Raw genomic sequence first — 25,656 nt, forward strand, 5'->3', positions numbered from 1 at the left:
AAAGTAAGAAGCAAACGGAAAATAATGGAAATAATTTATTCCCACAAAAGCTCATCTTCAAGGGGGAAAAATAGACTGACAGTCTTGATTTGAGTTGCCTCTTGGCATACTGACTAAAACATTCATGGATACAGGGACGGAGGTGAAAGCTATGGGGCCCTTTGTGAGATCACAAAGAGCAGATGTGTATGTGTTTAGTCTGGTCCACTCACAGACAGGCCAGACACACATTGTCGTCAGAAATGGTTGTAAAGGAAATTCTCTATAACGTGGAACCTTCAATCACCACCAGCTGGCTCACTGCCTCTCTGGGGACCCACCCCACCACCTCCACAGGGTACACACGTGCACACCAAACTCACACATGCTCTCAGCGTCTCCTCTTAGTATCCCCCCTTGTAGCTATTAGGCCGGTGTCATTAGCGCTCGTCAGCGTAATTATCTCCTCTCTGATGAGCCACAGGTCTCAGTGGGACGACGGGGCTGATTGACTCGGCCGCTGCTGTTGTCGAACAGCCATTAGCTTTGTGAAAGGAGTCACACACTCGCTCTCACACACACACACACATACCTGTAGAGACGCATCCACAAGCTTCTGCTAATGTCAGCCAGCCTCCTCTATTCATTTGCATCATTGGAAAAAAAAAAGAAAAGGATTTGTCATTTGTTTGCGCTGAAAAAGTGCCATCGTAGCAGCCTTTTGGTATGTGTGCGTGTGTGTGTGTGTGTGTGTGTGTGTGTGTGTGTGTGTGTGTGTGTGTGTGTGTGTGTGTGTGTGTGTGTGTGTGTGTGTGTGTGTGTGCACTTTCTCCCTCTCTGGCCTGTGTGTTCGTCACTCTTCCCCTCTCGTGCGCCAGGTGCCACAGGGGAATGCTGAGAATGCAAGGCACCGATGAGTGATGGCGACAGTTTGCCAGAGGAGCGGAGGGAGACGGAGGGAGGGAGACGGAGGGAGGAAGACGGAGGGAGGGAGATGATTCACGTCGACTCTATAGATATTGTACCAACCGCTGATAAGCACCGTCACACCCCAGGAAAAAAGATTCCCCCTCACGGATCATCATTCACTTTAATTCCCTCATTAATCAGCTTATGCTGCAGCGTTTGGGCAATTTAGGGGGCGATATTTGTTTTCGACACGGGCTCTCAAGTTGTAAAAAAAGGAAAAAAGAAAAGAAAAAGAAGCACAGTGGAGGGGAGGAGCGAAGGGAGGACATTTCGAAAATTGGGAAATAATTTACATGATTTGGAGGCAGGGAGTGAGGCAGGCGGGAAAGGTTGACCATCTATAAAGTTAAGTATATTAAAGCCAAGGGAGGGAATTGTGCAGTCCGCCCACAGTCAGTATTTGTGTGTGTGTGTTTTTCCAAAGGGCAAGAATGGCAGGAAGGAGAGAGACAGAGGGTCCATGTGGGAGTCAGACTTATGTTCAAGATTTATTCCAGAGTCTAAACTTCCCTCTGCAGCATTTACTCTGCAGCCCGACTGTGTAGCTGCGCTAAGCTCTGAATTTCCCATCCGCGCTCTCTGAAAGGTGCATGTGACCTCTGCACGGCAAAAAGCAAGGCGTCATTTTGAGTCTTTCTGAAGGAAACGCACGACGTAGACTTAGAAATACACCTGCTGTTTTTGTGGGACAAAGAGGCTTTTTTTTCTCCAGCTTTGATCTCTAAATCGTGACAAACTTGTGATATCGGGTGCAAATTCAATCAATTGCATTTTGTGGGCTTTCTTTTTTTCTCGACTTGCTCCACTTTCCCAAAAGAGTGTCAATGAACGCAATTCTGGAAATAACCCTTTGTGATGTCACAAAGACTGATACAGCTCCCAGGTTTGTGACAACATCCCGAGGCAGATGTGTGTTCCTCTCTCAGACCAGGTTCCTCACCCCCATTACAAACTCGTTGAAGCGCCAACCAAGCCTCCGCTTTTTCTTTAACCCTTACAAGCTGAATTTAACATTTTTTTCTGAAATTTTGACAACTTTTAGAGAACTACTTATGCAAAGCCTCAGAGGTCCAGCATGAACAACAAAGGTCTGAAAAGCGTTGGACCCTTGTTAAAAAAAAAAAAAAAAAAGCAGCAGCTTCAGCCTAAACAGGGAAATTGATCCTGTATTGTCGTGGAGCCGACAGGATGGTGGTCTTGGAAGACTTGCCCCATCGTCGTGTGTCTCCTGCGGTGCCTGAACGATTCCGACTCATCGTATTTGCAGATTAAATGACGGGACGAACAACGCCTGAACTTCAAAGCAGTCCTGCCGTGGTCGGGAGCCACGTCCACTTTGAGAGGCAGTTGGGTCTCTGCTACCAAAACTGCGAGTCCCAAAACATTGTTTGCCTTTTTGTGTTGTTGTCCTGCCAGAGGGAGTAGTAAACACACATTGTTGCTATTACAAAAGCTCATTTGGTATCAGCCCTCCTCCCCACCCTCCCCCCTCCAGCCTCTTGAAAGGTCCAAAACAATGGCCATCCATACTTGGGGGGGGGGGGGAGGGGAGGGGAAGGAAAGGGAAGGACCAACACCAACAGCAGCACGGATTAAAACAGCAATTAACAACATGCTGCCCGCTGGAGTGACGCCCCGGCGAGTGACGGGCGGCGGCCCCTTCAGATTTTTTCCCTCCTGCTTCCCGCTGAGGTGGGAGTGGAAGGGGGAGGTGGAGGTGGCGGGTGAGGAGCGGCACAGACGTCCAGGGAACAGATGGTGGAGTGGCCCCCAAGTTCAGCTGCCTGGGTGATTATGGCCACAGCTGTCAGTCACTTTTCATGTGTGTGTGTGTGTGTACATATTTTGCATGTTTGATTTTTGTGCTCGCGGCTCTCTCCCATGCCTTTGTCCTGAGAATTTCCTCGGTAATGACACATGAGAAGCACACATTTTTTTGCAGGGTGGTGTTTAATTTTTTTTTTCTTTTTTTCGTTTTCCAAACTCGTCGGTGTCACTCTCTGGTCTCATACTTCACACAAAACCTCGCAGGGAATGATAGACTCCTGACACCTGTCCACTCATGTCCGCCTGTGTCTCTCTGTTCGACTGTCTCGCTCTCCTCCTTCTGTGCCTTGCTAGGTGTATTTCTGTGCTTGGGCTCCATCTACTGGCCGTGTGCGCCAAATGACATGCACCTTATTTGTCTTTCTTGAGCGAGGGCCCGCCCTTATTTCATTTAATGCAGCCCAGAAGAATGTAAACATTGAAGTCTGTGCTACATAACACATGTGGATTTTGTGACCCACAAAGTGACAGCAACTGGATTCCAGTGTCCAGTGATTGGTTCAGTTTTATTCATTTATTTGTTTTGTAGTTTCTTTCACACAAAAAATTCGCACAATCAATACCACAGCAACAGTTGTTTCTGTAATCGGCCTGTGCAAAAGTTTCCTAACCCACCAAATTAAAAGGACTCATAATATGTATATATGTATATATATATATATATATATATATATATATATATATATATATATATATATATATATATATATGTATATATATATTTATTTTTTCACTCATATCTCATGCCTCGCTTTGAACTCCAGCGAGTCGCCATGCGATCTACCTGAGTAACCATTTGTGTTAAGCTGGTCGGTAGATTGTTGAGGGGCCCCGTGTAGTCGTGGGGTAGCTGCTGCTGCTGCCCATGACCTCGTTGATCCACCTGGTGTACGCACACAGCTTGGTGTAAACGCTCGGCACCGCCGGGTCAAGGCAGCCGTTGGCGTACCACAGGACGCCCTGCAGCTGGCCGTTGCACACCAGCACGCCGCCGTCTTCATTCTGGAGGCAGAGAGGGCGCGACAGGAAGAGATGACGACATGAGGTCGGCCATGTGATCAGCGCCAGGCTGTGATCTGCAGTTTCTCTCTCTCTCTCTCTCTCTCTCTCTCTCTCTCTCTTTTTTTTTCTTTTTCTTTTTTGTGTGTGCAGGAAACAGTGGCTGTGTGCATATACAAATACAGGTGCCACCCCAAGATTATTTTATTTATCTCATTTTTTTTAAAAACCCTGCCTGTTCACTCTGGGTGACAAATTCCCAGAAGCACCACTGGGAGTAACGCTACTCACCAGGCAGTTGTCTGAATTTGCTTGGCCAGCGCAGATCATCGTTGGGCCCCATTGGGAGGTTCCAGCCAGCCAGTCCATGCACGTCCGGTCATCCACAGTGGGCACGTCCACACACCTCGGCCGCTCAACAACCGCGTCTGTTGCAAGGGAAAAACAAGGGTGTGTGTGTGTGTGTGGGGGGGGGGGGGGGGGGGGGGTGGTTCACTCCAGCGCTCGTTTTGTCTTTTTTTTTTCTTTTTTTTATTTGATTTCCACCTCGCGCACAGGAACTCATTGTCAAGGTCTGCCTCTTTTAATTAGCGTTGACCACTGACTTGTTGTGGCTCCGACAGCCAATGACCACAGAGTCTTAGATGAGGTAAGGCCAATTCTTTTTTCCGTTTTTGCCATTAATAAAAACGGAACATTGCTTCCTTGTGAGATGGCCAGAATACTAATGAAACCCCGCGTTGAGGCTGAATCCAGCCTGCGCTCCAGAACATTGATATTTTCTTTGTCTCCATTAAGCTTTAATGTCCCGTGAATATATGCCATCATTACGTATTCTGTTAAAATCTCTCTCTGCTTCCGTTGCATCGTGTTCATTTCATCTACAGAGGAATAGCTCTGGTTCCGATCGTTAGGAAGACAAAGGGATTTGTTTTTAAACGAGCTTCAGGTATTTTTTTTCTGTCGCACTTTTTCCATTCTTGCCTTCACGTGGGTTTAGGATTAGTGTTTTCTGTCAAGTCCGACTAATATTGCATATCCATACATTTTCTCTTTATTCCCCCTCAAATTTACATAAAGGCAATCGCTCTCCAGTGGAGCAGAAGGTCAAAGCTGCTCCACACTCAGCATCCGTTCTGCCCCTTGGGTGAGTTCACACGAGCGACTGTAGACAACCGCAGCTCGTGCAAGCATATCATGTTTCCCCTAACAATCACTGCTCGAAGATAATGGACTGCTTGAGTTAACTGATCTAATTGGTAATTAGATTGGCCACCAAAACGTGTCATTTCATTAAAGAGGCATTCATTTTTAAGTCTATAACTGTAAATATGTGTAGTTAGTCCACTGCATTTAAAAGGGGAAACATTTTTTGAAACGATAGTTATGTGACTTTTGAAATCATTATGTATTATCATTAAACTATAACTCTGCTCTGCAGTTGCAGCTTGAAACTGGTTCTGGTGGCTATTTCTCATCATTAAAACCCTGTTGTTTAAGAAGCATAATTCTGCAAATCGGAAAACCGAGATGTGTGATTGCACGTCGTACTTGCAAACACGGCAGCTGCAACATCTAGTTTGGTGTTTCAATTCATTTTGATCCCTCGGAAAGACATCGCCAGCCGCTTTAACACCTTCAAGTCCAAACTCACTGTGATTTGGCAAGGTGGTTCCCCAGCCGCTGGCACTGCAGCACACTCCAGGCAGAGCGCAGCGGCTGGCCAGAGGGATGGGCCTGACGTACGAGTTGAAGCGGGCCGGCCTGGACAGGCGCACCATGGCCAGGCTGTGCAGGGGTGAGCGGTAGGGACTGTGCTGGATGACTTGGCCAATTGGGATGTGTTGCTCCGGGCCGTCCGCCACAGAGATATTGTGTTCTCCGAGAGATGCAGTGGTGATGGAGCTGCAGGGAGAGAATTATTGTTTGTTATGTTTATTTTTTTGTATTATTATTATTATTATTATTATTAAAGGCAAGTTTAGTAACTGTTCATAAAATAATCGGTATAAATTTATGTGGATACTTGCTGTAAGGACGGCTCATAAGAACACGTGACTGGCTCTCATACACAGCTCAATAGAATACAAGGTTTTACTTTTCAGATATAAGGCCAAAAGAGCTAGTTATCATGATGTCATCAATGTAATCGCCTTTTACCAAATTGAAAAAAAAGTATTTTTGTGAAAGCACTGCAGTTTGGTGGTCACCTCCATGCGGCTCACTGTGACAATCATCGATGGGAGGTGCAGTTTTTGGAGCCAAATGTAGAGCTCTCGCAGCAGCACAACCTTTCATTTACAAGATATTCATACAGCTTCGAAAGAGCTGCAAAGATTGAGTTTCTACTCTCTCCACGTTTCATCCTCTCCTGAATATGCTCGCCAAACTGGACAGTAAGTGAGACCTTGAGACTTACGAGTATCCACACGTAAAAGACGTAACTATCCACCACTCATTGATTAGAGCTCCGCTGCAGCCGTGCATCCCATTGCTGTGCAGGCGGACAAGCCAGGGTCTGGAGTGAGGTTGGCAAACCTTCTCCTCGTCCAGTGGAGAAGCTCCTGCAGCAGCACCAACAATGGCAACGCGCACAAGTAGAATGAAACGAAATACCACTGGTAGAGATATTATTATTTCTTTAAAATCAGACAGTTGAAATTTACCTGCCAGTCCCAGGACGAGTGTGAAGAGGAGCAGCTTCATGTTGAAACTCTGCCGCTGTCTGTCTGCTGTTCGAAGAGTCTGACCTTCCTTTTGTTTGATTTATAGCCTCCCCTATAGTTTCACCAGTGTCATTTCCAGCTCAGCTGTAAACTGGTCGCCTTATCAAAGCAGCTCACAGTGCCGCACCTCAAACCTTTCCTTTCCTGCACAAGGAACGCCTTGGCGTCAGCTGTAAACTGCATTAATATGTAATGGGAATATTTGTGGCACCTCTTACTCTGCGAGAGGATTTCACAATACACTGGGCCAAGTCTCACAAAACCTTGGGATCATAACGCGACGTCCAGCTTTCCATGGGAAAGGTAATATTTTACTGTAATGCGGTTACTCAAGCCTGGGTGAAAGTATTTGTAAAACCCAGGTCACTCTTGTTTTGAGAAACCAGAATGTTTTTGATTATTAATAGGCTAAAAATGAATCCCTTTTTTTAAGTTTAGAAAACTATCCTGCCACCACGTCACCGCCAAACAAAAACCAAACTGTCTTATTCTCGTTCAGAAGTCCAGGATCCCATTTAAGAGCTTCAATTGACAGTACTTGATAAGATTTCTCAAGTACTTATTGTACCCGGCCCGGTTGGTTCTCTCTGATTGTATAAAGCGCTTTGAGACGCCTTTGGTTGTGATTTAGCGTTGTACAAATAAAGTTTTATTATCATTATTATTATTATTATATTACTTGCAGCAGACCATAAATGAACTTTACTCAACAGAGGACTTGATGACAATGACTCCCATGATATTATTTTCATTAATGATTACTAACTCTAGTGTAGCACTCATAATCAAAAAAATGCGAAAGCAATGCGATGGATCTTGTTAGTTTACTCTTTTCTTTTTTACGGCTTTATTTCATTGTGACCTTTTTAAATTTAAACTCATTGAATTTTAGATCAGCATTGTGTTGCAGTGCAGGTCAGGTCAATTGTCAGCTCTTCAAAGGTATGAGTGGATGGATGGATGGATGGATGGATGATGGATGGATTGAAAATCGTCACTCCTGAAAACACGGCGGTGGAATGTGTGGACTCACAATATCTTGACGTTTGTCGTGTTGTGGTTGACACTCTCAGTCTGAATTAAATTGTCTACTTTCCACTGACGCACACAGGCAACAAACAAACACAAAGTTGATCACAGATGCTAGTTGGGTGAAAGCCATCACGATGCAACATGTGAGGGATTTCTATACGTACTGCTGAATATCCACAGCATTAGATTTAGGCTAGAGGGCAAGGAACACGTTAAAGAATTGTCACTGCAACTATGTATGTTGTATGTGTTGCTGTGTTGTTTTTCTTTTTTATGTGATTCTCTGCTGGCTATAAAACAAATTTCCCCCCACTGGGATAATATATTTTGCTAAACTAAAACTCGACTCAACTCAACTAAACTAAACATTGCAGACTCAGTGTGTTTTGACAGCTGTGGAGGAGCTGTGGACTATTATTGACATCCTTGAGGAAAACAGCACGTGTGAAGGATGGGGCTTTATCATTTTTGGGAGTCCACTGACTCTCTGATAATCTCCATAGAGATTATTGACAGGAGGAGAATGTTGCAACAGTTGATGTCTTCCTCGCTTTCAGCTTTGACTGTTTGTTTCGTTCTTCGATCTTGGCTCCTAGTGTGAACGCCAGACACAGATCAACCCTCAGACACGCTGTCTTATGTTGCTGACACGAGTTCCCTCAGAAATCACATGTCTGAAAGGTGCTCGACCCAGTTCTCCAACCAGTATTTTTTAATGAGGTATCATTTGATTTTTTTTTTAATTTAATGCAGCAGAAAAGAGTCTTTTCTCACAAGTACACTACTGTCAAACTCATAATAACATGTAAACCATTAAATATCAGATGCAGGTGGTAAAGAGGAACTTAACTGAACAAATGGTATCTCATCTGTTTGGTAGATATACAAGGATTACAGTAATTTTCCACCAGTGATGCTTCAAAATCCACTAAACCAAACATTCTAAAACAGTCTTTGGTGTTTTATTCATCTCAGGCCTCGCGTTGCCAGAGACAAAAAGAAAAAAAATCAAATCCACGATGAAGAAATATGACTGTCAATCCAGCGGGTGGCGATAGAGAACAGTTATTTGTATGGGTTCTTTTTTTTTATGTGGGGGGGGGGGGGCTTTTGCTCCACTTGAATGCACATGGAGGAATTTGAGTGCCAAAGAAAAGTTTGTGCGTGTTGGAATAGTTGGTCAGCTTGTCTCCTCACTGCCTGTCAAGAGTACTGCCCCCCCGCCCCTCCAGCCCCCCACCCCCCTCTAAAAAAAAAAAAAAATCACTGTGAGAGTGCAACATCCAATCTCTGAGGACGCTGCTAGAGTTGTGAGTGAGGTGACGTCTACCAGGGATGTTCCATGATGAGTGCCAAACAGCTCCGTCTACTGGGAGTAAAAAATGTGATAAAGCTGGTCCTGCATCACCCCGGTGTACATGCCCACGATGTTGGCAGTTTCGTGGTAAAGATTCCTGTCGAGGAAAGACGGAAGACGATGTTATTGATGTTATGATGATGTTATGTTGTGATGTTGCGTTCTGAACTCTTACGCTGCCTTCTCCTCAAACTTCATGCCCTTGATGCCCTCCACGTAGTCCATGGCCGTGTTGACGGTCGAGTCGTACATGGACTTGATGGAGGACTTGATTCTGTTCATGGTCCCCTGCTCCGAGTCGGCCGCCGAGTCGGCCTGTCGGGGCATGCGGTAGCCCTCTGCGTCTGGCGGTTGGAACGGGGTCAAAGGTTAACTAGCACCTCACGTGTTTTGCTTTATCCTCTCGTCTTTTCCCACTGGCCGGAGCTCCGACGTGATTGGGATTTGACTTACTGAGTGCGAGCAGCGCAGCCAGCACAGTGATGATGAGCAGCTTGTTCATGGCGTCGCCTCCGTCTGCCAGGAGAGAGTTTAAAGCACACCTCACTTCATCCACTAGGGTGAGACATTGGCACATTTTTCATTGCTTCCGCAGCGTTAACTCTCTTGTCGAGCGCTTTCCCGCCTCCTGCACTCTCACAAGTTTTATTATATTTGTATAGAGTTGATCAAGTCTCAGTGTTGTCATTTATTCATTTATTTACTTTTTTGCATGCATTTATAATATTTTTCAAACCAAAAAAAAAAAAAAAAAAGGGGTAAGTACTCACTGTATTCCGCCCTATGGAATGGTTGTGATGAAGAAAAACAGAGTAAGAAGCGCCGTTGGCTCGACCCGTTTATATAGGAGTGTTACTGTTGACTTGTTGCTCTCCGAACCAAAGTGCACTCTGTGGTAGATAAACACACACCGCGCGCGTGTGTGTGTGTGTGTGTGCGCGCGCGCGCGCGCGCGAGTGCGAGCTTGTGTGTGTGGGTGTGTTTGTCATTGCATCTTGATAAAAACAAAACACACACACACACACACACACGCACACACACACACACACTGTGGCCATCTAGGCAAACAGGGCAGTGAATAAAGCTCTAGATTTGTAATGAGAGGAAGCGCAGAAATTGGATGTTTGCATCGTCTCCCACTGAGCACACGTTGCGATCCATCGTTCCCCCGCTGATTGGGTCAGTGGTTCACGCCGCCTTGCACTTTTACACCTTGCCCGGTTCGCCACCTCCTCAAAGGAGCCGCTTGCATAATTCAGGGAGCCGTGTTCGTGTCACATCCCTGCCGTCCTAAGTCCACCAAGCGTGGTCGCAAGTCATGAGAGAGTCGCACGTCATCAGCTGTCTTGCGTATCGTTACGCAACATTGAAGGTGCGAAACTTAGCACCCAACTGTTGCAATATTGCTGACCTCTCCAGCCCACTGGTGGGGTTTCAATTAAAAAAAAAAAAAAAAAAGATTTCAGGTTGGATTGCAAAGTGCAACTCTAGTGATGTGGTTCATTGGTTTGTTTTGCTGTTTGAATACTTTTCTTTTGGAGGCTTAGCTTGTTAGATATTTGTGGCACTCACACAGGGATTTGGTATTGGAGCTTGGCTGCTTGAGGTCAGGCATCACTCGTTGTAAATTCGTGCTAAAGATGTTGATTCATGTTTGTTCTTGATTATTTCAAACGTTTGAGAGTATATTATTTTACAGCAGCTCAAAGTAAACAGGTCAAAAGATCATAAATCTGCTCCAGATCTGACTGCGTCCCCCCCCCTGTGTGTGTGAACGGATGGTGTAACTACAAATGAATAAAGTCAATTGTACCCGAAACTGCTCTGTTGTATTCAGTTGACATCCGTGACACATGACGGAGACTTTTCTCACTTTGAAATGTGTCATTAGCTTGTCAGTGAGCTCCCCGCAAATATAAAAAGACATAATTCACTCACTCATTCACCGTTTGTTTCATTTGCTAGGAAATCTTTGCGAACAGATGCTCATGGATGGCCCCAAATAGCTGTTCCTTGTTAGTGACAGCATTCCAGGGCCGGTTGTACTTTACTCTTTGCGAGGATATTGTTTTTATGCGAACAAGGGCGGGAGTTGGGGATAGGCATCGTGTTTGTACGACTGCTGCCAAATTGTCTGAAATGTTAGATAAATATTGGTTTCTCTCACTAATATTAGACAAACTTTGATAAACACATACCCTATAATGATATTATGAAGCCATGAGACAACTGAAGCTCTTTTTTCTAAAACTGTAATTAGTTTGGCATTAACTATCTGTTAAATCTTTTGATTTTTTTTTTTAAGAAAAGAAGAGTCCAGTACCGCTGGTGGTGAGTCAGCTGCTGTGCCTAACTGTGAGACTACAAGCTGCTGCATTCTGACAGTGTTGATGAAATAATGTGGGAGTGCGAAACTCTAAGCAGAAGCCAAGGGATCACATGGTTTTGCACTTTAGATGCATCAATAACAAAGCACATGTCTCATAGATTTCCAGTTCCTTTTTTATTGAAGACTTTCATGCACAGACATACGCAATCGCACTTTGGTTGATGTGTCAAATGCAATATACTGTACACGCACAATATGCATAGGTGGTGTTCCAAGGATTTGTTCCACTCCTAACTCTGCATGGTCTAACGCGGATTTTGAATATCCAACGAGAGTCAGTAGGTTGTATTTGCATTGTGCATCGCTCTTCTTGGCCTAAACTGCATTCGATTCCTATTAACTATCATCTAAACCAGACCAATGACAGACATGGCGCTCCATCCATTTAGGCTGTAGGCATGAACAGGTCCAGGTAGATCTTCATGGTGTCGATTATTTCGCTCGCAACTTCACCAATTTGGGGACGGAGGCAGTTCTCATATTTGCCCAGCACCGCCAGCCTGGCATGGTCCATCATGGGACCCATCTCAGAACCAAGAACTCTGCAGAAACCAGAGTGCATGTGTGAGGAACGTGACAGGATTGGAGAAAGGTTCCTGACAAACAATCTTTTCAGGTAAAAAATAAGGTCCGCCTTTTGCGCTGTTTTATTGGCATTAGCCTAAAAAGAAATATGTGAGTGGTAACTTACTCCAGGAAACCAATGGCAGCGTTTAATCTCCGTCGGTTCTCAGGAGTGAAGTATGTTTGGGCCTGTTGCATTTCTGGAGACGCCAAAGCCGGTTGCAGCAAACCAATTACAGTTTGGTGAAAATTGTTTACTCTTGAAAAGAATGTTTGCTTCATTTCAGTGTATTTGGCCACGAGCTCCGCCGATGGTTCTGTTGCCACACATTGGCTCAGGGAGACTGAAAAAGAATTAGAAAGGTGGATTGATTTATTCCTTTTCTCTGTCATTTGAACCAGGTTACAAAAACTTCTACTATTCAGTATAATTCATATAAATCATTTTTAATTTCCTCAAGTCATTTTGACTGTATATGAACTATTACGGAATCTTTATTAACTGCAGCTAAAGCAATGCAACCTTAACCTTAGAGCTCACTTCAACACATATAAACGTACCGATAAATACTTTTTCTTTTGCGTTTAGCTCAGTTGCTTTTTTAAAAACAAATCATTAATTCCACAATTTCAGTTCCCTGCTGAATGTTGCAGCTGCCTTACCCTGCAGAAGGGCGCAGGACAGGACAAGTCCTAGGATATACTTCGTTTGCATCTCTGAAACAAAAGAAAAAATACATTAGCCATTATTCACAAGAAAAGAAAGAACAAACGCCATTGCAGAAAGAATATGCACCATTTCAAACGTTAAAAACATTTTTTTTTTAAAAAACACAACGTTTCTTTTGTCTCTAAAGAAGAAGGTGCTGCACGGCGGAGAGGAGGTCTACCTGCTGCTGGGCTGGATGGATCCAAGAGGCGACAGTCTTCTCTGACGGAGAGTTGTCTGTAACTCGGAGCTCACATCTGGCCGGCATAATATAGGGGGGGACAGCAAACAGACGTCATCTGATGAGCATACACACACCTACACACACACACGCACGCACGCATGCACGCACACACACACACACACACACACACACACACACACACACACACGTCCATCTTAGCAAAGTCCAGTGTACATGGTATTCACTTTAAATACTGTATGTTGACATATGACCATGTGACTGCATGATGTTCCTTTAAATGTTTGTTTTATCTGTACATCATACAGTCAAAGGCCCCCAGATGCCACCGTGCAAATGTAGTACATTCCAAAGTGCACATGTGCCGCAATTTTTTTTTTTTTTAATATACATACAGGGCTTTTTTTCTTTCTTTTTTTTTGGTTTATTTTAACTGTAACTTTGAGCTGCTTCTCAATCATAAAATGTTCGACATTGTGTCCGGTCAGGTTCGGTCCGGTTCATTAATTAGGAATGGCTTTTGAGTGAAAAACAGACACTTTGTGCTGAGCCCTGTGCAATGTATTCTGGGAGGTCTGATGTCACCTTTCACCCAGCTAGAGTAGCTGCGTTATTCTTATACAGAGTGATTTAAGGTTTTCAAGCTTTTAATAGATTTTTTTCCCCCCCTTTTTATTTGTTTGATTTTTATAATGTTTTATAATGTGCGTGTGTTGTTGATTACCAAAAGCCTCTGTTTATATATGATCATGCTTATAGATGGTCATACTTCGGACACAAGTGCGTGAGATGAATATGGCTTCCTTGAGGTTGCATTAAAAACTTCATGTCATATTACTGCAAAATAGGCTTTTTTTTTTTTTTTTTTTTACACATCCTTTTACAGCAGAGTCAAACACAGGTGCTATGTGCAGAGAAACATTTTTATTAGGATTGTCATCACCTCTTCATTCCAGAGACTTGCATTCTGACGCAATCATGACTGACAATCAGCTCGGCAAAGAGTGAGACAGATAAGTTGCGGTGAGACTCTGTAATTTAATCGCCGACTCTTGCGCATTGTTACTGCTGGCCCGCGCTGTCGGTCTCGTTCGCTGTTATCGGTATGTAGTTGCCCACGGTGTGCTGGATCTTTTCCAACACTGAGTTTTTCACACCGGACGCCCATTGAGTGTAGCTGTCGGTCAGCGGTTGAATGTTGTCTTCGTAGTAAGTTTCAGCATAGCCATAGAGTGTGGTGCCCAACGTCTGGACCTTCGTTTTGGCTGAACTAGAAAATACACATGTGCAAAGACAATGTGAGAGGCGGTTCAAACGCACGCAGAGCTTAATTTCATGAGTGGCGTCAAAACGCATCGTGCCCGTGTACCTGACTTTGTCCGTTAGCCTCTGCAGTATTCCTGGAGGATCAGTCTGGGCCGAGACTTGGTCGCATACTGTAGAGAAGGAGGTTCATTAGTGGGCAGAAGCAAAACTGTGTTGGGATCTGTGTGGAATCGTCTCTTTAAGACGTACCTTGCATGAATAGCAGAAGGCTGACAGCGAGCAATTTTGTATGCATCTGCCGCAAGGTGAGAGAAACACAGACAATCAGCTATTTATCTGCAGTGAGTTCATTTTTAGAAGATGTCAGCAAAGTCAGCCTGGCTAAGGCCTCGCTGGAGAGGAGACAAGGCCGGGACGAGCTCATGAAGCTCCTCAGTACGTGTTGGAAAAAGAGGCTGCGTTTTACCTTTTCCTTTGTGTCTGCTCAACAGAGGTTGAATGGAAAAAATGCTATTGAGTCATGTTATTTGTATTAGGGCAGTCAGAGGTGCACATTGGTCTAGATCGAATGTTCATCATGCGAGTTTGTTTGTTTGTTTCCCCCCCTTTTGCAAATAACTAAAAGGTAAGAGGTAAAAGAAGAAAACAAATGAGGCATTCAATGCAATTTCAGAAGGACAAAATGATTTCAGTATTTCTGCCACTGTGTTTTTACTCATTGTCAAGCCTAAGGGAAAAAAAATAGAAGTGGTTTGAATTGCAATTAAGGCCCTTGATTATTTTTTTCATGAGAGCTGCACTGGCCTCAATGCAGATTTGTCTTGAACGTGCCACAATATTTCATATTCAGGCCTTTCAATTTTGATTTCGTGCTGCTGCAAAATTACAAGTTTATCAGATCAGGTTCATTAATTAGGAATGGCCTTTGGAAAAGGGAGTTGGAGTTGGGGGGGGTTCTGGTCTGATGTCCAATAGACCAGAACCCTGAGCTGGCCAGTCAACCAAGACGTGTCTAGCCACTTTATGCTGAGCCCTGGGCAATGCATTGTGGGAAGTCTGATTTCACCTTTCACCCAGGTAGACAAGCTGCGTTGTTTTTCAGATGAATTGAAGTTTTTTTTTTATGCTTTATTCCATGACTTTTTTTTTCTTCTCTTGTCTTGTATTTTATTTGTAATTTGCATGTGTGTTGTTGATAACCACAAATAATTCTCACGCTTTATATGGCCGTGCCGGATACCGGTCTGTAAGTTACGTAAAGAAGCATTCGATTTTTCCTGCCAGTGAAAAATATTTTTGACATTTCAGCCACTCTGTTTTCACATCAAGCGCAAGAGAAAACTCAGAATTCTTTGTGTGTATGCCTATTAATTTCCAGCCACTCGCAAGAGACCCTTGATTGTTTTATTTTCACAGTAGAGTTGTATTGCTTACTGATTTTATCTGCCGATCATGTGAATGTTTTTTTTCCCTTCCTTCAGTCTCTCTCTTAAACCTGCAAATGGATTCTTTTCTTCTTTTTTTTTTTTAACTTAAATTTCAACACAAGCTCAACAAGTTCGCTTAAATGCCCTTTGGATCAGATATCTGCAGCCATTTTGCGGGGGCTGATATGTGCACAGGTTAGTCAAAGTCTCATGTTCCACCAGATATGGCTCTCTGCAAAGACCAGAGCTTTGTTAGAGAAAGGCAAACATTTTCGGCCGCCAAGAAAAAAAGGGGATATCTGCGGCCAGAGTCCACCAGTAAAATCAATTGGAATCAGCGCGTGCATCTGCCTCGTGCCGCTGCATGTTCAGATATTTTGTACGTTTGATTTTTAAGGGTTCATCATGTTTAGCCTGCATGGCCCGCGGCACAGCTGTAAAAACAGAACACATCAAGTCTCGACCTTGTTTTTAAATAATGCCTTGGGCTTGAAACATCTGCAGTGTGTGTGTGTGTGTGTGTGTGTGTGTGTGTGTGTGTGTGTGTGTGTGTGTGTGTGTGTGTGCGTGTGTGTCCGTCTTTGTGAGTTACGCTGCAGTGGCCTCATTTTATATTCCAGAAAGATTTAAAGCACTATGATATATATTGTTTAAAACAGGATATTTGCTTCTAAGTTTCTGCGAGAGTATGGTCAGTAAGTTTTGATTTCACTCTTGACGTTGGTCAGGGATCTTTGGACAGAACAAAGAGCTTATATGTCCTTATGGGTGGCAGTGCGTTCTCCTGCAAACTGGTCGATACAGAAAAAAAACGCTGTTCTGCCTCCTCTGTGTTCCTGTTGCTGACCGCTGTCACTCTGCTCTCTTTACTGGAAAAGCTCCGATTGAACTGGGAAAACCGGCTGATTATTAGCCCTGCATACATAGTGACTTTAACCCAGCAGTTGTGAAATCTCCGGAAGGGAAAAAAAAAATGGCAACGTCGGCACTTGCCCTTTGTTACGAGTCTTGATGTACAAATAGAACTCTGATCGCTCAGATTTTGCTGGCAGGTCCTAGATAAGCTTGGTGGCCCGTCCATTAAACAATCCCACCGTCATTAATTAAAATGGTCTCATCATGTCATGTTCAGATGGTGAAAATCAGATTTTTCAGAATCAGAATACCTCGAGATGTAGCACAAAAATGCAATGTTGATCAAGCTCTTTGGAAGGTGAAAGATTAAAAGCCTGTCAAAATCTTTCTGATCTACTTGTGTGAAATGACTGCTACAAGGCCATTTGTCTACAACTTCTTGGATTGATTTCAACTATTTTGAGACATCACAACTGTACTGGAGAACTAGTCAGCCTAATTAGGCTCGTTGCCTTGATATTGATTGTGCAAAGCACTTTGAGACATCTTTAATTGTGATTTATTGCTTTACAAATAAAAGGTGATTGCAAAGAAAGTTCTTTAAAAAGTAAATGCATTAATAGATCTGGAAAAATCTGTTAAATTCATGGAGTGGACCCTCTCAAATACTGATTATCATTTGAATTTATGAGTGCAGCAGGTGGACACTGAGAAAAGCTGACACAGCCAAAGTGCTTCCAATAGAAAACAAATTTATTGTTTCATTGTGGTTGATACTGGCACTACACTTAAAACAAACACATTCTTCGAAAACTCTTGACAGCTGCTGTCCAGAGCTGGGAACATGGAGTGACCTTTTCAGTGAGTGCACTCGCACTCGTGGGTTGTGAGGTGGCTTCGTCTGGAGGAGTGGGGACAGGACTTAGTTGGTCATGTCACGAAGTCTTTTTGACATCTCGTCAAAACGTTCTCGAATCCAGTTCCTGTCAGATGAGTGATATTAAAAGAAAGAAAGATGATAGATAAATGAATGAATAAAATAAATAAATGCACGTCTTTCTTGAGTCACAAGTGTGTGTGTGTGTGTGTGTGTGTGTGTGTGTGTGTGTGTGTGTGTGTGTGTGTGTGTGTGTGTGTCGTGGGCTCCACATGATTGTGTTTGTCCGCCAGGGGGACTAGAGGGGTCTTACCTCGAGTCAGTCGCGAATTCGCTGTTTTTGATTTTCTCCAGCTTGACCTTGGCCGACTCGGCCGCCTTCTTGCCCATCGCCTTGGCCGTCTCGGCCGCCTTCTTGCCCATCGCCACCACCTGCTCGCGGAACTTGACGAGCCTCTGCTCGATGGTCTCCTCCTGGGCTTCTAGAGGATGGGGCGAGGACACGCGAGACGCACACAGAGAGTTGTTTATTTTTTATTTTTTTTTATTTCATTTGCTCCACACGCATTACAAGCGCGCTCTGCGGCGCGCGACTAAATCCGTCTGACTCACCTGTGCACGTGGCCAGAACCAGCATCAGCACCGCGACCGCCAGGTACAGTCTCATGTTGAGTCCCTGGGGAGGAGGAGGGGGGGGGGGGAGGACAGAAGCCGGCGGTTGTTTGTTTTGTTGCTGTTTTGTTTTTTTTGTTTTGTTTTTTTAACAGCCACGTGGATCAGCACCACCGCCACAGGACAGCTCCCAGGACAGGACAGTTCACAGCAAGCCTGTTCGATCTTTTGTTCGAAGTTCAATCTTAAAAAGTGAATGAATGAAGTGAATTACGTACCTGTCTTCCTTTTGAAAAGAGAACAAGACTAAAGTGAAAAAAAAAACAAACACAGACCAACCAAAAACAAAACACTCTCGCACACAAAAGGAAACCGACTATGAGCCCGAGCCTGTTGTAAATTCCTCTTTTATAAGACTCGCCGGTCCGATGGCGATGACGTAAAAACACGCGCAGCGCCAAAAAGTCGTCGCCGTACATTTCCTCCGATACATGGTCTGGCAACCGAAGAGGCTTCGGAAAGATGCGGATTGTGACTGAAGCACTTCCCCTCCGCCTGCATCCCCCTGGCGGTGCCGATGTTACGTGACTGATCCCATTAGGACTCGGCGCACTTGAAGGTGTTTTGCAGATGAAATTCTATCACGTTAGTTCAGGTTCGGTTCAAAGCCTTTAAAACGCCTCTGTCTCTTATGCATCCTGCCCTGCCCTGTCTTTCTGAGTGCAGTCTTTGAAATCCGTGTTCAGGATGGAATCAAACCATGGGTGCTAGTGACACTGAGTGGGTGATTTGAAAGTGAATGTTTTTCCTCCGATGAACCACCTGAGTGTATGTAGCAAGATTTACTCACAGTTTGTTTTTTGTTGTTTTTTTGTTGTTTTTATGTTTGTCTTTAATTTAATCGAACTATTTCTTCTGTAGGCTGGCTGGAGAATGTAATTTGAAGCCCATGGAGATTTTAGGGGATGATTCTTTCTAATTATTATGTCCTTGAAGTTCAGTTCTAGAAAAAAAAATAATAATAATTAAACTAAATGCTTGTAAATATATTTATTTGTCACTTTTTGTCTTTTGCTTCCACCAAATAAGCCTTTAAGAGATAATAAGATTAAAAAGTGCCTCATTTCCCCAAAAAGTGACTTTTTTGTAGACCAACAAGTAAAAATGTGGGGTCAGAGAAATATCATATTGAGTTATTGGTGTGCGAGGGAACTCAGGGCGAACCAAGCGTGTCCATCAGCAAATGTGCCAATAGATAAGGTGTGATGTGAGGGAACGCAGTTCAGCATTGATAGTGTTCTGGGCTTCTTGGAGGCTCCTTTGAACCCAAAGTGTTGGTCAAGACGCTCACCATGTGCATCAGAACACGTTACACAAACATTATTATCTGCTCCAGAGACGTCACAGGATTGGGTCTGACTGCCTGCTATTGGTTGAGCAGCTCACAAGGATCTTCATTTAATTTGATTCCCATCCATCATTCCACGGGTGTTCAGTACTGTACAATAACACACTCACCCTGCAACAACACAATTTGATAGAAATGTTTTAATACACAAATTCCTAAATTAAATGGGTTTACGCCTCCCAAAAAAACCAAACTCTCTCTCTCTCTCTTTCTTTCTCTGTCTCTCTCTGTCTCACTCTCTCACTCTCTCTCTCTCTATCTCTAGAAAGGAGAAAAGGGAGGTTGAGGCAACACAGTCACAACCTTACACAGAATCATCTCAAAATGAAAGAGGTAAAAGTGAGTCAAAAAAGGAAAAAATGCTACATCTCAAAAAGCAAAAAAAAAAAAAAAAATCACAAAACATTAAGAAGAAATTCAGATTTATTCACAACCAATTTTGTACAAAATGGTGACAAACAAAGAAGAGACGCATCACTTAAAAGCATGAATAACGTGTTACATCATTTTCAAATCACTAATGAGTTTTTGTAAATGCATTACAATTTAAACCTTGGATAGGTGTTTGGTTAACTCCTTTACATTTTTATTTATCGTTACACTTATTGTCCAACTTGACTGTTCCTTTTGTGTGTGTGTGTGCGTGTGTGTGTGTGTGTGTGTGCGTGCTCGCAAGTGTGCGTGTGTTACAGAGATCCGCCACCCGGCTGCTTTTCTGCTGCAGTCTGCGTCTCAGCAGTCTCAGCCGTGCACTATTCCTGGTACATTTCTCCATTTGACTGTCACTTTTGACGTTTCCCCAGACGTTCCCTTTCGCAAAGGGGAAACAGTTCAGACGGAGCCTCAGGATTGCGTGCTGTTAAATAAAAAAAAAGAAAAGAAAAGAAAAAAAAGCCTGAAATTGTCCTGAGCCTTTGTGACCTGCAATAAGAGCCAGGAAGTCTGGCGTCTGGCTGTTTGTTGAGGTCCTCGTCACAGCTTGTTGTCGCACCCACACCTCTGCTACAAAGGCCCATTTGATGCAGACGGCCTGTTCAACAGCACCGCCATCACCATGATAAACAGCCCACAATCAAGTTAATGATCCATCACATGCCTGAAGCACTCGCAGGTAGACAGAATCTCCATCCCTTTTGTCATCAATTGGCCACTCTGTCTATGCATGAGCTTGCGTGCATGTTAGCTCCTCTTGAATAATTGCAGGAGGCACACAGCCTGGGAAGTGCACGCCATGCATGCTTCCAATTTGTAATAACAAGCTTTATGTAAGGGAAAAAAAAAAGTTTTTTTTTTTTTTTTTTTTTTTTCTTGTTTGGTCCAGAGACCCCACGGTGCCTGGAGTTGTGTGCCAAGCTCTGAAAGGGTGAGGAAGCTTTCAGAGAAGAAAGGGCGGCCACGCTGGAGGGGAGGCCAGAGGGGGGATTAACAGCAGGGGTGTCTTCAATGGGTGAGTCGCAGTCAAAGGCTACCTTGGCACCTGCAAGATTTTTTCTTTGTTCATTTTTTCTTATTTGCTGGGCATCGCTCAAAAGCCGGCACATGATAGGGGGAGACGAGGCAGAAATGCTGACACGGCAGGGTGATTTGCAGCCTTTCCTGTTTTCTACCGTCTGTGACTGATGCAGATAAAGTTTTACTTGTGTGCCGAGGAGCGCTTTTGAAAGAAACTGCACTTCCTGAAACGAGTGAGATCACAGGGTCAGCGACTAGTCACCGTGTTAGTCACTGTTCTGGTGCGCATGCAATAACCTCCTACCCAGAGAGGAGAGGTAAACATGTTTTGATGGAACACAGTGAGGACTTTTCTGTCAAACAGAAAAACTGTTCTTCAAGAACAACAAAAAAATCAACAACAACTAAATGACTTGTCAATATAATGTTAAATAACTTTGAGGCTTAAATTTAAGGTTGGGGCTGAATGTTTTATTTTATTTTATTTATTTTTTCTCTCCTCCTCATAAGACTTTCTGAGACAACAGCGTTCAGACCAGGATAAATCGCACAATATGTGTCCTTTGCTTTTGGGACTAACTCAGTTTGTGTTTTTCTTTATGGGCTCTATGCAGTGCACTTTATCTTCCCGGGAAGAAAGCACAGCTGCATCTCTGTGCTGCATGGATCCAAAGCTAAGGGGTCAGAGGTGAGGAGACAAATTGGGGACAAATGGTGTCCTCTGCTGGCCTCAGTGCTGCACTTCAAAGCAGACGTCCTGCCGAGTGTGATGAGCAAAACAGTGCAAGGCTTTTTTTTTTTTTCTAATGGGAAGATCTGGGGGATCTTAGTTGTTATACAGATCCAGATGTGTTGCAAAGACACAAAATATCTGATGACCCAACATCGGGTCACGTGGTTGATGCCTGTCAGTTTTGCAAGTGCTTCCCAGTGGCTTAAGAGTCACACGGAGAAACCTTTTTGTGATGATATTTGTTCTGTGATGAATTTTGTGATACTCGTGCACCCATGCTTGCACCTTCAATTTCCCTGCGTGTTAATACAATAAAAGTATATCTTGTAAAATGCCCAAATAAACAAAATTAAACCAATAGATGGCAATAATGTTTAATTTGTCTCTCATGTGAAAAACCAATAATTGCCCCTACTTCCAGTGGAAGGATGAAAAAAACGAACAAAACTATGTCACAGATGAACCGTTAAGCAAAGTAACTAAAGTGAAACTATGCTTGGGTGCCAAGTAATTTTTAATTAAAAAAAATATTTTTTAATTAAAAATTGTTTTATTTTACGGCATGTGCAAAAATCTCTATTATTTTATTATTTACTTTTAGTCAATTGTGTTTTACAAAACCTCCATTGTCAGTGTCCTAAAAAACGTACATATTTTCAAAAATCTTCTTAGAGGCGCCCTTAAACAATGACAATGCCCATTGAAAAGAACGGAACACTAATGCGCCGACCCCTGCGAATCTATCCAGGATTAAGCTGGGAATGGCCGTGTCACCTTGGAGGAGATTTCCATCGAGGGCACAGCATGTTCCCAAATGCCTGCAGGGATGAAAATAAAGTAATCTGGGAAGAGATTTTTAACAAGTCTGGACTGGATTGAGTGTGTGTGTGTGTGTGTGTGTGTGTGTGTGTGTGTGTGTGTGTGGCGGGGGGGTTGCAGGTTGTGGCGACAGGAAACACTGGGCTCTGTGCGAAAAGGTGTGATGGAGCATGCAAAAGGGTTCAACAAGGAGAAATGGGCTGCTTACGTAACAGGTCCTAAAACATTATTATTGCAATTGCTCAGGCACATAAAACAACACGTTGGGTGATGATGCTTGGCTATAACTTTTTTTTTATTGTCATATACTCTGTTAAGTATTCCAGTATTGTGAGTCTTTCTTTGAAAGCAGTTTGTTGTTGTTTTGGTTTGCAAAACAACAACAAATGTTTCTAATCCTTTTTTTTTTTTTTTGGAGTAAAGATTATTGTTTTTGTTCTTTTTAATTTATTACCCTCCCCCCAAAAAAGAAATGAAAATCTAAATAGGTAAAATAACCCTGGCTAGCAAGCTAGTGCTCAAGCTGTGATCACATTTACAACAATGTGTCACTATCATCTGGTGGCCTGAGCTTGTCTCCGGATAAACTGACGACACTGCAACTCTTGATTCTGCTTCTCGCTCCACGACTCTGGACTCCTGCGGGTCTTATAGTTCAACATCCAGTAGAAATACACTCTATGCGCCGCCAAGAATTGCTGTGTTCTGTACATGTATTTGCACATCCAAAGGATCCCAGTTCCGTGGATTTCTTTAAGGTTACTTTTTTTTTTTAATTATTATTCTTTATGTTCTTTGTTTTTTCCTGTTGGGGGCCTGTGGCCATTTGTGTTTTCTAACCTGGGCTATACAAATACAATGTCATTGATCATAAGGGTAAAAAAAAAAAAGGAAAAAAAAAAGGAGAGGACAAGAGGAGTTCTTTTTCTATGTTTCTTTATTTTCTCAGCACTGTCATCAAGCTGTAGCCATGAAGCAATGTGTTTGAAGTGAACAGCATGACAGGCACACAACGGACCAAACTGGATAACAAGACAACACTTTTTTTTCATACTTGCATGCTGCGGAGACAATCCACTGCTCTGTGAAACAGCGAGACCGTGCATTCAGCACTATCAAGCGTCCAAGTGCATTTTTTATTTTTTATTGAAATGAAATGGCAACACTTTGCAAGGTTCAATACTCATCAGTAATGTTACAATCACGCAGAATGCGCAAAGACCCACGACAGGCTGGTTTTTAGTATAAAAAGCGAAGCTCAGTACAAATGATTCTCCTTTTTTGTGTCATAAAAGGCGGTTAAGGATTTGTGTGTTTGTGTCCACTGTGAAGAGACAAGTCAGCTGAAGAAAGGAGGACCACTCCGCCCTTCTGCTCCAACTTTCTTCAACTCACCAAGTCCCTTCACTTGGACAGAATGGCACACATGAAAATCTGCAGTTCTTAGCTCTACTCCCTCCCCATGTTTGCAAGGGTTTATTGACCACCAACATCAACCACAGTCGACCCCAGAGTCTCTCTCTAATGCGTTTTATATTTTTAAGCAGAGGCGGTCTCCTTAACCTTTTCTACAATCTCTTGCAGCTTATCACGGACCTGGGTGGCGATGGAGGGGAGCTCATCGTTCAGCTTGTCCATCATACCCGCAAGGAAGGTGCGCACCTCCTGGCCGGTGGTCTCCAGCTGGGTCCTGAGGTCATCGGCCTGGCTCTCCAGCTGCTGGCCCAGCCCCTCAGCCTGTTCCCTCAGCGCGGAGGAGAGCTGTCTCATCTTCTCGCCGGTGGCGTCAATGCTGATGTAGGGCTCGACCTGCTCCCTGACCCTGTCCAGGTTCTGGGAGGTCCTGGACTCCAACTCAGCCATGTAGATGGCCACGGTGCTGAAGATACAAGAGGATGTTGAAGCTCCCACATGATCACACATTAGCAGTGAGGAAGTGTAGAAGACGTTCAGGCTACTCACTTCTGGATCTCCGTTAGGTCGGCTTGGACACGCTTCTTGAGCTTTCTGAGGTAGCCCTCCATGTGGTTCTGGATATTACCGGGGTTTGCCATGCCCTTCATCTCCGTCAGGTACTGAATGCCACGCTCTTTGCCGTCCTGCAGGTCCTTGCCAAGTCTGCTAAACAGCGGCTGCAAGTCATCCACCATTTGGGTGGAGGGGGTCTCAGTGAAGGACCTGATCTTGGCCTCGGCGTCGTCTCTGAATCTCTCCAGCTCGGCCATGGAGTCGGCTATCGCAGCCCTGGGAGAGGACCACAAGGCATTGAGTTAAGGTGAGAGGACGGAGGAGGTCAAAGACATCAAGGTGGTTTGAAAATCACTCACTCAAGATCCGATCTGAACTGGGAGGTCTGGATCTGCTGCACCATGGCATTGGTCTGCTGGCTGAGTGCGAGCATCTTATCGAGGAAATTGTTGATGCCCACCTCCCAGTTTTCAGTAGCCGGGTGCACGGCGCGGGCATCGCAGCCTGTCGAAGACGCAAAAAAAAAAAAAAAAAAAGGGTGAAGGGGGGAAAGAAAAATCTGATATAGAAACTTGCTATTGTTAGAAACTTTTCCGTGGGCCAAAACCAACGCTAGCTCATCTTACCGGCCAGGACTGCCAGGGCAAGGATCACAGCAACAGCCTGCATGGTTGTCAAACAGTAGGATGTGCCTGCGGAAGGGGAAAAAAAAGGGTGAAAGTTGAGTTGAGTGACGGGCTGAGAGAGAGTGGATGAGCATTTGATCGGATATCTTGAGTGTGGGTCGGCGCCGAGGGGGTGGGGCGGGTGTGTCCTTCCACTCACTCACCTGAGAGGTTGGACCTTCTCCTGGCCGCTGCAGCGGGACGCGGAGCTTTTATGGGCTGCTGCGGAGGGAGTGGGCGGGGTCCTGGTGTGTGTGTGTGTGTGTGTGTGTGTGTGTGTGTGTGTGTGTGTGTGTGTGTGTGTGTGTGTGTGAGAGAGAGAGAGAGAGAGAGATGGCGGGGTGGGGGTTGTTTGTCGCGTACACGTGGTGAAACTGGTTGCTCGGGACCCGCCTCCCCCCTCCACCCCGCCTCTCCGTTTTAGGGCCATTAATTGCGCTGTTGTTGGTGTTAGGCAATATTCTTGGAGGCAAATAATGTTTTTCACGGTGAAAGTCGCACGAAACACCGCGTCACTGGGAGAGTTGGATGAGTTTTGTTTTTGTTTTGTTCCTTTTTATTTATTTGTTTATTTATTTATTTACAATGCGCAGATGTGAACAGTCACGCATATGAAGTGGCAATGCAAGGGTGGGCTCTCCCCCCCCCCCCCCCCCTTTCCATGCGTGTGAAGCGTTAAAACGTCTCAGCGACATCATGGCGGGGTGCGAAGCCGCTTCCCGCACAGCGGTGAGTCAGGCGGCCCGACACCTTCTCTACCCCCCCCCCCCCCCCTGCGGTCACCAACAAAGAGCCAGGGCACGAGGGAGTCTCTGCGCAGA

At 44.3% G+C, this 25,656-nt stretch overlaps 6 protein-coding genes across 6 annotated transcripts; all 6 read right to left on the reverse strand.

Moving 5' to 3' along the window:
- Positions 1-3,576: 3,576 nt before the first annotated feature.
- Positions 3,577-6,596, reverse strand: LOC142904711 (trypsinogen-like protein 3). Its single transcript, XM_076050981.1, has 5 exons — positions 6,441-6,596; positions 6,194-6,338; positions 5,429-5,679; positions 4,066-4,202; positions 3,577-3,777 (listed from the first exon to the last, which is right to left on the reverse strand). The coding sequence occupies exons 1-5, from the start codon at positions 6,478-6,480 to the stop codon at positions 3,577-3,579; spliced, it is 774 nt and encodes a 257-aa protein (XP_075907096.1). The 5' UTR covers positions 6,481-6,596.
- A 2,036-nt stretch (positions 6,597-8,632) lies between these two features.
- On the reverse strand, positions 8,633-9,805 carry apoc2 (apolipoprotein C-II). The gene is made up of 4 exons (XM_076050985.1): positions 9,660-9,805; positions 9,343-9,405; positions 9,065-9,233; positions 8,633-8,986 (listed from the first exon to the last, which is right to left on the reverse strand). The coding sequence occupies exons 2-4, from the start codon at positions 9,389-9,391 to the stop codon at positions 8,899-8,901; spliced, it is 306 nt and encodes a 101-aa protein (XP_075907100.1). The 5' UTR covers positions 9,392-9,405; positions 9,660-9,805; the 3' UTR covers positions 8,633-8,898.
- A 1,568-nt stretch (positions 9,806-11,373) lies between these two features.
- Positions 11,374-12,886, reverse strand: apoa2 (apolipoprotein A-II). The gene is made up of 4 exons (XM_076050913.1): positions 12,733-12,886; positions 12,506-12,559; positions 11,970-12,186; positions 11,374-11,820 (listed from the first exon to the last, which is right to left on the reverse strand). Exons 2-4 carry the CDS (start codon positions 12,555-12,557, stop codon positions 11,664-11,666), a joined length of 426 nt encoding a protein of 141 aa, XP_075907028.1. The 5' UTR covers positions 12,558-12,559; positions 12,733-12,886; the 3' UTR covers positions 11,374-11,663.
- Positions 12,887-13,657: 771 nt separating this feature from the next.
- apoc4 (apolipoprotein C-IV) lies at positions 13,658-14,634 on the reverse strand. Its single transcript, XM_076051037.1, has 4 exons — positions 14,486-14,634; positions 14,269-14,314; positions 14,123-14,189; positions 13,658-14,023 (listed from the first exon to the last, which is right to left on the reverse strand). Exons 2-4 carry the CDS (start codon positions 14,312-14,314, stop codon positions 13,816-13,818), a joined length of 321 nt encoding a protein of 106 aa, XP_075907152.1. The 5' UTR covers positions 14,486-14,634; the 3' UTR covers positions 13,658-13,815.
- Positions 14,635-17,036: 2,402 nt separating this feature from the next.
- apoc1 (apolipoprotein C-I) lies at positions 17,037-18,320 on the reverse strand. Its single transcript, XM_076050987.1, has 4 exons — positions 18,069-18,320; positions 17,791-17,854; positions 17,492-17,660; positions 17,037-17,284 (listed from the first exon to the last, which is right to left on the reverse strand). Exons 1-4 carry the CDS (start codon positions 18,267-18,269, stop codon positions 17,224-17,226), a joined length of 495 nt encoding a protein of 164 aa, XP_075907102.1. The 5' UTR covers positions 18,270-18,320; the 3' UTR covers positions 17,037-17,223.
- A 4,801-nt stretch (positions 18,321-23,121) lies between these two features.
- apoeb (apolipoprotein Eb) lies at positions 23,122-25,069 on the reverse strand. The gene is made up of 5 exons (XM_076050907.1): positions 25,000-25,069; positions 24,797-24,862; positions 24,530-24,674; positions 24,165-24,446; positions 23,122-24,081 (listed from the first exon to the last, which is right to left on the reverse strand). The coding sequence occupies exons 2-5, from the start codon at positions 24,837-24,839 to the stop codon at positions 23,742-23,744; spliced, it is 810 nt and encodes a 269-aa protein (XP_075907022.1). The 5' UTR covers positions 24,840-24,862; positions 25,000-25,069; the 3' UTR covers positions 23,122-23,741.
- Between the last annotated feature and the right edge of the window lie 587 nt (positions 25,070-25,656).

Source organism: Nelusetta ayraudi, unplaced genomic scaffold (assembly GCF_046127955.1).
Source record: "Nelusetta ayraudi isolate G7.1 ecotype Tasmania unplaced genomic scaffold, CSIRO-AGI_Nayr_v1 ptg000131l, whole genome shotgun sequence".
Classification (NCBI taxonomy): Eukaryota; Metazoa; Chordata; class Actinopteri; order Tetraodontiformes; family Monacanthidae; genus Nelusetta; species Nelusetta ayraudi.